Here is a 13,915-nt window from a genome sequence, read left to right on the forward strand (position 1 = left end):
AATACGGCCCGGTGACGATGAAGAGTCTGAAGAAAGTGCTGCCAAACCTCAAGCTGCCAGCCAGGGATTCACCCCCACAAGGCTTTTTCACACACGGCCTTAGCTGGCTTTTCAGATAGCAAAGGTTGGTTTGAAAAATTTCAAAAGCGTTATGCCCTTAGAAGCGTTCCTCTGTATGGTGAGGCTTCCTTTGACAGTGATGCTGCCCGTCGTTATCAGGAGGGACAATTTGCTCAAGACATTGATGACAATATGATATGAGCTGTCAAGTTCAGCAATTGTGTTGAGGGGGTTATGTCCTTGTACAGGGGAATTTTGAAGCAGAACGAAAAACAGAAAACACCATCTTTTTCTCAAGGATAAAACCCCTCAGTAATGTTGGATAAATTGGATGTGGATAAATTGGATTAACTGTACATAAAGTTATCTCATATTTGCTCTATTGTTTTGCTTTTAATGTTTGATGCTGTACGTGCTTAAAGTGATGCAATGAAGAAAGGCCCATTGGTGGGATGGAGGGGATGTCGCAACAGTGAGATGGAGGGGACGTCACAGGTGCGTTGGGAACATTCTCCACTCTACAGTGTCATGAGCAAGGCTTGGCCGCTGCCAAGAGTTGAGTGGCTAGGCCACTGCTCTGGGCAGTGACACCTGTAACCTGTCACAACTGTTTCACATTCGGACTGTAGGTAGACAGGCATTTAAGTTGGAGTGTTTGTCACTGGCATTTGCCAGTTAGTTGCTTTATGTCAGTGACACACACAAAACATCTCCCCATCTCAAAGCTACATTGTCAATATAGTCTCAGAGTGAAGAATGTTAATTCTGTACTGCAATAAAAATGTTGTTTTATTGCTATTGTTTAACTAGACACTTGTTCTAAATTTTGGGATGAACTTTGCTTTCCAATCGCATCCTGCGTCAGTGGTGGTTGTAAGGGCCTCCTGATGGTTTCGCTGAGCATTGGCAAAGAACTCCTTGTATGGTCAACTAATGCAGCCCCATTTTGTTTCATCAGCTGTAACTCCTTTTATTGTCATCAAATGTGACATCATGTTGTTTGAATGGATGCAAGTCCTTTTATGGTCACCGGATTTCACATTAATGGCCATGTGTCCCCTAGGTCCACTGGGAGATGGTAGGCGAGACGCGTAGCTGGAGAAGCTTGGAGAAGAGGAGTTCAGGGATGATGGTGTTAAACGCAGAGCTAAAGTCCACGGATAGGATCCTCACATAAGTTCCCTCGCTGTCGAGATGTTCAAGGATGAAGTGCAGACCTATGTTGACGGCATCATCCACAGACCTGTTAGCTCTACAGGAAAACTGCAGTGGGTCCATGTTGGAATAATTGCAAATATAGTTATCATACATTTGCTGTGCTATAAAGGAAATGCTTTGCTGCAATGAAGAAATGATTTGCTTTAGAGTTTTATTCAGCGATTCAACAGGAAACAGATCTGCGCTCAAAGAGTAAGTGGCTAGCTGCAGAAGACCAAACAGAGCCAGACTGATGGAACCTGATTTCGAAATAACTTTTGCCATACTTATTAATTCCAAAATGTTATTTTTTATTTACTCGTCATACACTGTCGTTCTCCCTTTTGGAGATGTTGTCATTGTGTACGCAAATAAAAGAAAGGAGTCGGGGAGAGCTGCTTCAGAGCATGATGGAGAATTCTAGGGAGTGTGTTGGTCCGCACAGACTTTGAGGCAGAATGAGAACACAAGGTCTGGACCTGGGTCTTTGCTGATCTTTTGTTGTTTGAAGATCTTCCTCATGTCCCTTTCATGGATGTTAAACAGTGGCGATGGAGATGGACGGCGGTGCGACTTGGTGGGTGCGCGGAGTGAAACTGTCCTTTTCAAATCTGCAGTAATACCTGTTCAGGCTGCCCCACAAAGGTTGTTTGTTGGGGGGATCGTCGCTTGTAGTTAGTGAGCGATTGTAATCCGTGCCAGACTGATTTGGAGTCATTAGTACCAAGATGTTTTTCCAGTTTTGCTGCATAATCCCTCTTTGCAATGTTAATTTATTTAGTCAGCTGGTTTCTAGTGCAATTGTAGAGGGCCCTATCCCCGCCACGATATGTAACCTCTTTAGCCTGGTGGAGTTCCCTAAGTCTGGCTGTAAACCATGGCTTGTTGTTATTGAACATGCGAAAAAATTTTTGTTTGTATACAAACCTCCTCAGAGAAACAAATATATGGTGTAAAATATCTGTGAGTTCATCTAGGTTGCTTGCTGAATTTTCAAAGACAGTCCAGTCTGCGCATTCAAAGCAGCTTTTAAGTTCTAATTTTGCCTCGTTGTTCCACTTTTTATTTATTTATTTTATTGATAGATTTTGGGTGTTGTCTTGCCTTTCTGCACCTCTTTGCACCTCCTTTCATGTTAAATTCTCCATGTCATTTTGCATTATTAAACAGAATTTCTGATTTTACATATTGCACTTTCTTTGTATGTATGGATTACTTGGGATGTACCAACATGTGGTGTAAATTTCATACCAATAGCACCTGTGGAAGCATATTTAGTGAGAAAAATTGTGACATGTTAAAGACTACTTATTTCATTCAGCTGCTGTATTTTAAAATTACCCATAACTCGGCACCATGTCTTTGGCAATGTGCAATGCAATTGACTCTGTAACTACCTTCAAGCTTCTTTATTGTCAAATGAAAAACAGAAAATTATTCCACTCGTGTTATTCATCTGATAGCACAATCACACATCACTGTTTTGAAAAAATAGTCACCAGAAGCTGCCGTGGTAGAACAGTTGTAGAGCGCTGGCCTCACAGTTCTGAGGACTGGGATTCAAATCCCGATCCCCCCTGTTAGGTGTTTGGATATTCTCCGTGTGCCTGCGTAGTTTTTTTTTTTTGGCACTCTGGTTTCCTCCCACATCCCTACTACATGCATTAACTAAATACTCTAAATGGCCCCTAGGTGTGATTGTGAGTGCAACTGTTGTCTGTCTCCATGTGACCTGTGATTGGTGGGCAACCAGTTCATGGTGTAGCCCGCGTCCTGCCCAATGATAGCTGAGATGGGCTCCAGCACCCCCACAACCCTTGTGAGGATAAGCGGGTGAGAAAATGGCTGGCTGACTATTCACCAGAAGCATTGAACAATTTGGTAAGTATCAGTACAAAGCCTCTTAAGTTGGGAATGCCAACTCTCTATGGTTGCAGCCATGTTGTTATGTTAGTGGAAGCAGTGTACGACACCGAGGAAGTACTTCAAACTGCGGAAACTGCAAAAAAAAGTAACACAGCCAAGCCCTTGTGTAAAGTGTGAATCATAATATAAGATACTTGATTTTGCAGAATTATGGTTCAAAAACAGTTAAACCTATTTCCACTGCATTTTGAACTGAACATTTTATTCTTTGCAATCCCAGTGGAAGATATTTGCCTTAACCCTCACCACATTTTCCATTAATTGCTCATTATAAGAGCAGTGTGTTTTACCTTCCCCTTTTCTGTAAGAATCTGCTTGTAGTGTAGCCAGCCCTCCTTGCAGATGTCACTGAAAGAGAGGTTTCCTAGTTCCAAGGTGGAATGGTGCTTAGACTGTGCCTCCTCCTGGGCTTTCAAGTTCTCAAGAGACCAACACACAATAATGTATATCTATCAAAACACTTGTGCCAGGTTGAAATGAAAGAATGAAAAATACAGTTTTATCAACTCACCTCATCAATGAAAAAGCTCCTGACTCTTTTTGGTAGTTTCCTACAAGACACAATATACAAGTTAAATCTTGTGGTTAATCCTCTTACTGTGGCCAAGGTCAATTACAACTGTTTTACAGACACCATATTAGTTAAAAGTAATGGTTTGTTTCTCTTTATTCTGCATGGCTTAATCAGTGTACTCAGCCTAACTTACAAAACTACATGTTTTATGAGAGATGTGTTACGATTTTTTTTTTCTATTTGTGACACTTTTGGGCACTTAACCCTAGAGAACCCATGAGGTCACATATGACCCAGTGTAATTAAGGGCCCACTGTATAAACACAATGCACCACAGTTACTCTTTTTACCCTTAAAGCCCCACGTCCCATATGTGTCTAGATTAAATGCATTGCTTATTTGGTGGTTAAGGCCCACTGGGTCATATGTGACCCATTATCTAAACCGGAGGTAAACTAGTAATTTTTTCCAAATGTGATGTTTTTGTGTTCCTTTTATGCTAAGTGATTAATTTAGTTAGTACACAAAATTTTAAAAGATGATTAGGATGTCTTGGGTTCTGTAGGGTTAAACATGCCCTAGGTCAAAATGACCCAGAAACATAATTGTAAAAATAGGTTTGGAGACGTGAACATTTTAAATCTAAACTCATCATACATGTCAACACTGTATGTAATATTGAACCACATTACATTATTACATTGGAAAAAAAACACAAATTTGAGTGCAACAACAAAACATTTCAAGCTTTTAAAGTCTCACGTCTACCCTTACATGAAAACATGGCCCTCTTCTTTGAAGGTGTTAAGACCCTCATCACAAGACTTGGATCTCTCAGTACTAATGGCCAGCAGATTAGAAGAGCGGCATCCTTTGCCTGAAAATATAAAAAAAAAAGTATGATGTGTGAAATGACACTAACCAAATACAATTATATTGAATGGTATTAAAATGAATTTTTACAAAATACAGATTTATCGTTCCCACATCCTGCCCTGTGATTGACTGGCAACCAGTTCAGGGTGTACCCTACCTCCCGTCCGATGACAGCTGGGATAGGCTCCTGCACTCCTGTGACCTTCGTGAGGATAAGCGGCTGAGAAAATGGATGAATGGATTCCCACATGCGTCTGCATTTCACGTTAACAATTTTGCACAGTTCATAATCCATCCATTTTCTCAGTCGCTTATCCTCAAGGTTTTCAGGCACGAGGGGGACGACACCCTGGTTGCCAGCCAATGGCAGGTCATACATAAACAAACAACCATTCACTCACACTGAAGGGCAATGTAGTCTTCAATCAATGGACATTTTTGCAATGAATCCAGAGTACCCGTAGAAAACCTACATAGGCACAGGGAGAACCTGCAAAGAACGCACAGGCGGGGCCGGGATTTGAACCCTGATCCCGAGAACTGTGAGGCAGATGCTGTAACCTGCACTTTAGGTTGTCATCCATCCATCCATCAATTTTCTGAGCCGCTTATCCTCATGTGGGTCGCGGGAGTGCTGGAGCCTATCCCAGCGGTTATCGGGCAGGAGGCAGGGTGCACCCTGAATTGGTTGTCATCAAAGGGCACACGGAGATGGAGACAGACAACAGTTGTACTCACAATCACACCTAGGTTATATTCTGGAAAAGGGTGATTTGATTTTACTTAATTTGAACATTTGATTGGTTGTACATGATTTAAATCTGATAAAATGACAATTTTTGAAAAGGGAAATTTTACTTTTTTTTTTTAAAAAACCACACTTACCACACTTTCATCGTGTCCAACTAAAGTACATGTTCAAATGAATGAATGAAGAAGATGTTTTTTATTCTAGTAATTTTATAGTCTTCTTGAACATCACACAGTGTCATGTTGGAGGTTGACACATTATTTAGTTTGAGTGTTGATCTCCATCACCAACATGGCCGACAAATACTGATGATATGATCAAAAACTATCACTTAAGAAAAGGTCGGCTTGTTTACAATGCCCATGATTTTGTCAGACACTCAAGGGACACAAAATTAAGACAAAAATCTAATTAACAAAGTCAAAACACAAACCTATAAAGGGAAAAGAGGACAGGGAATTGTATGCCTTCCGTGCCAGGCTGGCACTTTTGCTGCAACTGGAGCTAGGACCACCAGAGATAGGTGAGGGACTTTCATGTCGTGTCTCAATTGACTGGGGACTTCTAATAATTTCAGCAAGTTTTCTGCGACCCACTGGCTGTTTTAGAGAGATTGGGAAAATGACATCGCTACTGCGGCCCAAATAGTCCTCCCTTGGAAGGAGGGTGGGAGTCCATTGTCGTTGTGTCACTATTTCATCTTCATTGTTGGCAGCACTGCATCTGCTTTCTGGACTGCGGGTCAAGTGTAGGCCACAGTTTCTTGATTGTCGTAAATTCTGTGAATGTTCGGGGAGACTGCATGTTTCGTGGAACATTGATTGGCTGCTATTTTTGTAACCCACAAACTCATCAGCCACTCCCCTTTTATGTGTTTCTGCTACTGGCTGAAATGATTGCTTCCCAGCAGAAGTGACTGTGGAGGACACTGTTAAAGGGAATGTGCTTTTGATTTTGTGCTCACACTCTCCTGAAGTGTTCTGATGCTTTTGTTGTTTAAATTTTGAAGAATTGTCTGAGCACAATTGGACAGTTGCAGAGGCTTTTTCTAGAGTTTCAATTGAACGGCTATAGTTATATTCATACTTTGCATATGCTGCCAGCAAACTCTCTGAGCATGACATGTCACTCAATTCTTGAAGCAAGTACGAATCATGAGCATGATGATGACACAAAACGGTTTCTTGCCTTTTAGTCTCTGGAGACAGAATGGCAGCATATTTAGGCCCAGGGCACAATTCCTGGACTGCTAAACAAACTTGAGGAGCACATCTGCGGCAAGGGGGCAGGTGCTCAGCAACCTCAGCTTGGCAGCTATACCAGTCTGACAATGATTGGTGACAGACGGAATAATTATGGCTGCGATTAGAGGCTGGCAGGCCGATTTTACGTGATGGAGGCTTATTTGCCAAGGCTATGGCAGCATTATGGTTAGCAAAGTGAAAGTTGAGTGCACTAATGGCTGAGGACGAGCAGCCAGAGTGTCGCACCATTGTGACGAAGTTATCTCTGGCATCCTCAGGTGATCTTGTACAGTTGCTTGTTGAAGCAACAACATGGTGGTTGTCCATTAGTGAAGGTGTACTGATGGGTCTGCATTGGCAGTCATCAAAGGCACTATGAAGTTTGTGGCTTAGCTGTGAAGCAATGGAGCTGGGATTGGTGGAACAATAATGAAGCAGGGGCTCATGGAGGTCATCGTCCTTGACTAAAAATGTGCCATTGTCTCTCAAGCAGGTCTCCTGGGAGTACACCTAAGGACAGACAAAAGTGAAGGCATAACGTAAGTCGAGAGGGTTCTATGGCAAACGCTCATTCAAAGGGCATTGAAGCAAAATCTAACGTAAAACTAGCGCCTACACCTATCTATACTGGCTTCCACCCAAAGTGAGACTAGTTATTTATATTTTGCTCTGAGAAAAAAATAAAATGCACAAAAACTAAAATAAAGGCAAGTGATGATAACTGATGAAAAGTGAACTGTTGATTAGTGGCCCTGCTAAACAGCCATTTGTTTAAGGACACCAACCTGAGTTTGGACAAGATCAGTTAGAAAAATATCTTGATGTTATACAGTATTTGACTCAATTCCTTTCAAAAGCACGTAAGGAATATTATCAAAATTGTTTTTTTTTTTTTTCCTCTTCACAGTATTGCCAGTATCCGAACCCATCTGCTAGTGACAGAGGGATAATAGTCTATAAATGTATTAAGTCTTGCCTTGACTATTGTTGTGTAATGCTTGCTGGTTGTCCCATGTCTAGTATTAAAAGCTTCCCATCTGTACAGTTAGATTTTTGATGAGGACGACAAACTTTGATCATCATATTTTAATACTAACCAACTTGCTCGGGCTCCTGGTCCACTTGAGATGTAATTTAAAGGTTTTATTACTTACTCCACTAGAAAGAAGTCTGCAGGCTCTAGAGCATTTTCTATTCGGACCCCAGTACTCTGGTCTACCTGACACACAGATAGAGTATTAAAGTTGCTACCTGAATACCTAAATCTTTAAATGCCGACTTAAGACTTATTTTCACACTTTGGTATTTACTTAAAGTACAAATTAAGTCTGTTTCACTAATCCTTCCCCGTCCTCTCCTGCTCTGAGAGAGCGCTGTGTGACAATGATTGAATCTGAGACTTGCTCTATGGATTCTTCACTTACCAACTGCAACAAGATCTGAGGTGGACCACTTCCCCAGAGTCATTATTATGGGGAATTATGCTCTGACAGGCCTGAGGCAGACTCAATCTCCCAAAGGTGTTCACCTTCGACGCCTCATCTCAGACTCATGCCATCTTAATGAACATTGTAGAGTGCCATACGAAGTGATAAATATTGCCAAATTGACATACATTGCAGTTTGGTCATTTTTTTTCCAACATTAGGTTTTTCCTTGCCTGATAGGTGGGTTTACAGTAGGTTAGGGGATGTTATCCAGCTTTGCCAACCATGGCCCTGTGAAGTCCTTTGAGAGTATTTTGTGATTAAGATCTCAAAGAAACTTTACTTGATAAGAATGACAAATATGATTTATGCTAGTAATCATAGAATTTGAACACTGTTAATTGTGTGATAGACTTTGGAAACAGACCACAATAATAAACACAGTGTTCTTTTTTTCCCGACTTTAATTCTTTCACCACCAAGCATCTAACTCAATTTACCTGTGTGTCAAATACTGTAAATGTTTCCCATTTAAACAAATTTACATGCCTATCAGTTAAAAAAACATTTTTAGTTACAGTTTCTTCATGAAGACAAATAACACTCTTTTATAAAACATGATAAACAAATTGTTTCATAAAGCCCAGTTGTAAATGTAACCGGTTGTCCCATTCAATAAACATCTGAAACTGTGTTGGCAACTGTCGCTCTCCTTGCCCATTTGCTTCACTTTTTTTAATACTTACTAGATGCCTGGCAGAGCACCACCAGGGATTAATCTGGCATCTGGTGATGTCCATGCATTATGGACGTTTTGCTGTAATCGACTGCAAATCATTTGCAACCTAGTATTCAAAAGTGAAAATTGTATGTATTAATTTGCTAATTTGTCCCAGACGAAACCCTTAATAAGTGTGAGGTATACATACAAACTTCTAATTCCTATACTCTTCGTCTGATTTGGATGTAAATGCTTTCAAATTAAAAATGATAATCTACAGTTAAAGTGCACCTTGTTCATTTCATATCCATTGTGGTGACCAAAAATATGAAAATTGCGTCAATGTCCCAAAATAAATGGACCCAACTGATTCTTCTGTTGTTGTTTTTTTTAAACTTGTGCATTGTGACTTCAAACACAGTATTTGGAGTAAATATGAACAAAGAACTATTGTCCTTGTGGTAGTTTCATCCAGATTATTGTGACACATAATGATACACAAAAAGTGAGAAGGAAATAAAACAAAATAAATACTCACACTTACGAACTGCAGTACATCTTCATTTTTTGGCATTACAGAGACCTCCAAATTATTTACACTGCAACACAGGCACAGTATCAACATCAATAGATTATAATTAATCTGCACAGGGTGTCCACTTACCTGTTTTGAATGAGTCTAACCACCTGAGAGTAGGTTTTTCCTATGACACTCTCTCCATTCACTTTCACTAGCCTGTCGCCTGAGATGCACACACACAGACACAGACACACACACACACACACACACATATGCATATGCACACACACACACAAACACACATATCACTTCTAGAAATTGTTTTTAAAAGTTTGTGATTCGTAATTTACCTTGAATGTACTTGTACTGTGTACTTTTACATGAATATAAAAATATCTACTACTGTAGGCTCATTTTGCCATAGATGTACATTGCTCTGCCCGCCTCAGTGGTGAGGGTGGTCAATTTTCCACTGTCTCGCTCATTGCAAAAAACTGTTATCACTAATTGCAGAAACACCAAAAGCATTATTCAGGAAATACGCTAACAAGCAACACGAAGGTGGAAGAGGGGAATTTAGGAATTTATCTGAAACTGTTCTACACATAGTAAAAGTAAGATATTCAGAAAAACTTTTGACTTAACTAATTGCATACAATGTAAATACAGTGGGACTTCGGACAACAATTTAATAGATGTCGTAGGCGCAGTACGGTCTAGTGTGCCTGCCTACACATCGAGTGTGAAGTTAAATAGCCAAGTAAATTTTTTGATATCTGCCAATTTCTGAAAAAGTCTCAGTGAGTAAGTTTTACAAATTGAATCAAATAGAACCTGCAGCATGTTTAAGGACGTAAAAAAACACTTTTTTTATCATTAAAATATAATCCTCCATCTTAAAACATTGAGCACAACAAGCACATAAAAGGCTTAAGATATAAAAATCTGTCCACAGCCTGTACATCTTGAGATTGACTCAGAAGAAAAAAATCTCTGTGATGACTTAATTGATTAGTAATATTTTAGAGTCCTTTACCAGTACACAGGCCAGCTTGATGAGCAGGGCTATTTTCTTGAACGCTCTTCACAAAAATGGTGTCCATTGCCTCCAAATGAGACTTCTGAGTACCTATGTTAAGCACACATGAACATTCACTTACGTTTATGGCTAGTGAGCGTGAAATAAAACCAGAAGTGTTAGTTTGATAAACAGTTTGATCCAGAATTGTTTCAATGATGACATTTCTAGTCTTGTTGGCTTGGGCATAAGATGGATGGCATTAAAATTTCATGAGATGGGGGGGAAAAATATAGTAGATAATTTAGAATATATGTTGGAGATACATACTTATTTGAGAGAACTGTAATTTGTAACCCACATGATGCTACAGGGTGTTAGATGTTTTGATTTGTAGTGATGTTTACTGGACATTTGTGTGTGTGTGTGTGTGTGTGTGTGTGTGTGTGAGTGAGTGAGTGAGTGAGTGAGTGAGTGAGTGAGTGAGTGAGTGAGTGAGTGAGAGTGAGTGAGTGAGTGAGAGAGAAAGAGAGAGAGAGAGAGAGAGAGAGAGAGAGAGAGAGAGAGAGAGAGCTGGGACTCTGCAGGCGTGTGGAAACGCAGTGTGAGCAGTTGCTAGTGTACAGTTAACAAGTTTAGTGAGGGCGACCAGGGAAAAGTAATGTTTACGAGAGGACCCATTGATTGTGAGTACTTAAAGAATCTAATGAAGCTTTCCGAGGAGCAAACCAGTGCTCCGTACCATTGTTGATCCTGCCACTAAGGCGTCTCCCCTGCGTTCCCTGACCATGGTCAACTGACGGTTCCAGGAAAGATTAACAAAGGTTTCATAATTAACGATTCAAGTAAATACGTGTACTGTTGTAATCTTTGTCTCAAATGTATAAATACTATTTACATGTTTAATTATTCTGGTACCCAGATAAACATACATGAAAATTCCCGGGCTGTGTTTGGGTCGTGGGTTATGGTTAGGTTGTGTGTGTGTGTGTGGGGGGGGGGGGGATACTACTTCGCAGTTTTTCCCATTTTGCAGAGGGTTCTGGTCCCCATTAACTGCAAAAAACAAGAGATTACTATTCTGTTCTCTTCATCCCAGACAGAGAAAGAGACTTGAAATTGGTGGATATTGTAAAGGACATGTTGATGAAGGAAACAGGAGCGATGAAGAAGGGATGGCTAAGTACGGCATTTAGCAAAGAAACAGTGAGGGGCAGATGGTGGTAGACTTTGCAAAAATGATGGAATTGGCAGTGGTGAACACTTATTTCCAGAAGAGGAAGGAACATAGGGGGACCTACAAGAGTGGAGGTAGAAGCACACAAGTGGATTAAATTTTGTGCAGACGATGTAATGTGAAGAAGGTTACTGACTTTTAGGTAGGGTAGATGAGAGTGTAGCTTGACCACATAGGATGGTGGTGTATAAAACGACTGGTTGATGGGGAGGAAGATTAAGACAAAAGTAGAGCAGAGAACCATGTGCTGGAAGCTGAGAAAGGAAGTATGTTGTGCAGCCTTTTTGAAAGAGGTGAGACAGGCTCTCAAGAGACAGGTGTAGCTCTTTGAAGACTGGACTACTACAGTCAATGTGCTCAGTGAGACCGGCAGGAGAGTACTTGGTGTGTCTTCTGGAAGGAAAGGGGAGGAGACTTGGTGGTGGAACACCAAAACATAGGTCATACGAGGAAAGAGCTTAGTGAAGAAGTGGGGCACTGAAAGGACTGAAGAGATGTGAAAGGAATGCATTGAAATGTGACGTAGGGAAAAGGTAGAGGTGGTGTAGGCTAAACAAGAGGGTGGACAACATGTACACCAGGTTTGACATGAAAGAAGGAGAAAAGGTTCTCTACAAGTTGGCCAGACAGAGGAATAGCAATAGGAATGATGTGCAACAGGTTAAGTGATTCAGGGGAGAGATGGAAATGCGTTGACTGGTGCCAGTAGTGTGCTAAATAGATGGAAAGAATACTTTGAGAAGTTGCTGAACAAAAAAAAAGAGAGAAGGAAGAAAAAAAAAAAGAGTAGTGTGATGGACCAGGAAGTGGCAATGCTTCGTAAAGGAAAAATTAGAAATGGAAACGCAGTTGGTCCTGATGACATACTTGCAGGTGTACAGAAGAAATTTGGAGAGGTGGCTGTGGCGGTTTTGACCAACTTAGTCAACAGAATAGTAGCAGGTGAGAAGATGCCTGAAGAATGGAGGAAAAGTTTGGTGGTTTCCATTTTTTAAAGAACAAATGAAAAGTGCAGAGCTGTGGGAACGATAAAGGAATACATTTGTTGAGTCATACAGTGAAGTACGTACAGTGACGAGAAAGAGTAGTAGAGGCTAGACTCGGGACAGAACTAAGTATCTGCGAGCAACAGTATGGTTTCATGCCTACAAAGAGTACCAAAGATGGCATTATTTGCATGGAGGATGCGCTTGGGAAAGTACAGAGGTCAGATGGAGCTAAATTTTGTCTTTGTGGACCTAGAGAAAGCCTATCACAGTGTAGTAAGAGAGGAATGTGGCACTGTATGCGTAAGTCTGGTTTGGCGGAGAATTTTTTTGAATATCACAGGACATGTATGAGGGCAGCAAAACAGTGGTGAGCTGGGCCGTAGGTGTGACAGAAGAATTTAAGATGGAGCTGGGACTGCATCCGGGATCAGATCTGAGACCCTTCCTGTTTACCATGGTAACGGATAGGATGACAGATTAGGTTAGACTGGAATCCCCTTGGACCATCATGTTCTCAGATAACATTGTGATCTGCAGTGAAAGCAGGGAGCAGGTGGAGGAACAATTAAAAGATGGAGGCATGCACTGGAAAGGAGAGGAATGAAGATTAGATGAAGTACAACTGAATATATGTACATGAATGAGAGGAGTATATGGGGAAGAGTGAGGCTCCTGGGAGAAGAGGTATCGAGGGTGAATGACTTCAAATACTTGGGGTCAACAATCCAGAGCAATGGTGAGTGTGGTAAGGAAGTGAAGAAATGGGTCCAGGCAGGTTGGAACAGCCAGGTGTCTGGTGTGTTATGTGACAGAAGAGTCTCTGCTAGGATGAAGGGCAAAGTTTATAAAACAGTGGTGAGGCCAGCCATGATGGATCAAACTTTGTGGAAGACCGCATGATCAACTGAATCCATAAACCGGAACAGATATGTTTGCACGAAGGTAAGCCCAATATTTGATTTTCAATATATGTCTCATATAAATTAATTAGCAATTCTTCGCTTGCATAACATAGCTACGTGTGAATGATTGACACACTTGATCTGTGTTGAGCAATATTTTGCGATGATCTGACTGCACAAACGTGTCTCTGTTCGGCGGCTCCCGAGCTAAGCTAAACCGGACTAGCGAGTCCTAAAAGCCTTCGACGTGCACCGAGACACCAAGACTGAAGGAAGGATGTTTGAGGACACTATAAAGTAGTGATTGTCGTACTCGGTCGGGACTTACGTAGGTTCGGCACTAATTCAAGAATAATTATTGAGGGGAGCGCGTGATGTTACAGAAAGAAAACGAGAGAAACAACTCGTAAATCAAGGCTCGCCTTCTTCTTTTCCTTCATACGGTGGTTCACAAACGGCTATACAGATACACATACAGATTCTGCACACAAGTGTGATAGGTAACACAAAAATAGGAAACTGTCAATGACGAA

General features: G+C 41.0%; 1 protein-coding gene across 1 annotated transcript in view; it reads right to left on the reverse strand.

The window, feature by feature from the left end:
- Positions 1 to 13,915, reverse strand: part of LOC133495508 (rho GTPase-activating protein 21-like) — a 62,328-nt gene that overhangs the window by 38,085 nt on the left and 10,328 nt on the right. The window contains exons 3-9 of the mRNA XM_061810250.1: positions 10,273 to 10,365; positions 9,381 to 9,459; positions 9,255 to 9,315; positions 5,758 to 7,078; positions 4,472 to 4,574; positions 3,695 to 3,734; positions 3,474 to 3,602 (exon numbers count right to left, since the gene is read on the reverse strand). Of these exons, the coding sequence (XP_061666234.1) occupies positions 3,474 to 3,602; positions 3,695 to 3,734; positions 4,472 to 4,574; positions 5,758 to 7,078; positions 9,255 to 9,315; positions 9,381 to 9,459; positions 10,273 to 10,365 (1,826 nt within the window). The remainder of the gene's footprint in view (positions 1 to 3,473; positions 3,603 to 3,694; positions 3,735 to 4,471; positions 4,575 to 5,757; positions 7,079 to 9,254; positions 9,316 to 9,380; positions 9,460 to 10,272; positions 10,366 to 13,915) is intronic.

The sequence above is a fragment of the Syngnathoides biaculeatus genome, chromosome 22 (genome assembly GCF_019802595.1).
Source record: "Syngnathoides biaculeatus isolate LvHL_M chromosome 22, ASM1980259v1, whole genome shotgun sequence".
In the NCBI taxonomy this organism is placed as follows: domain Eukaryota; kingdom Metazoa; phylum Chordata; class Actinopteri; order Syngnathiformes; family Syngnathidae; genus Syngnathoides; species Syngnathoides biaculeatus.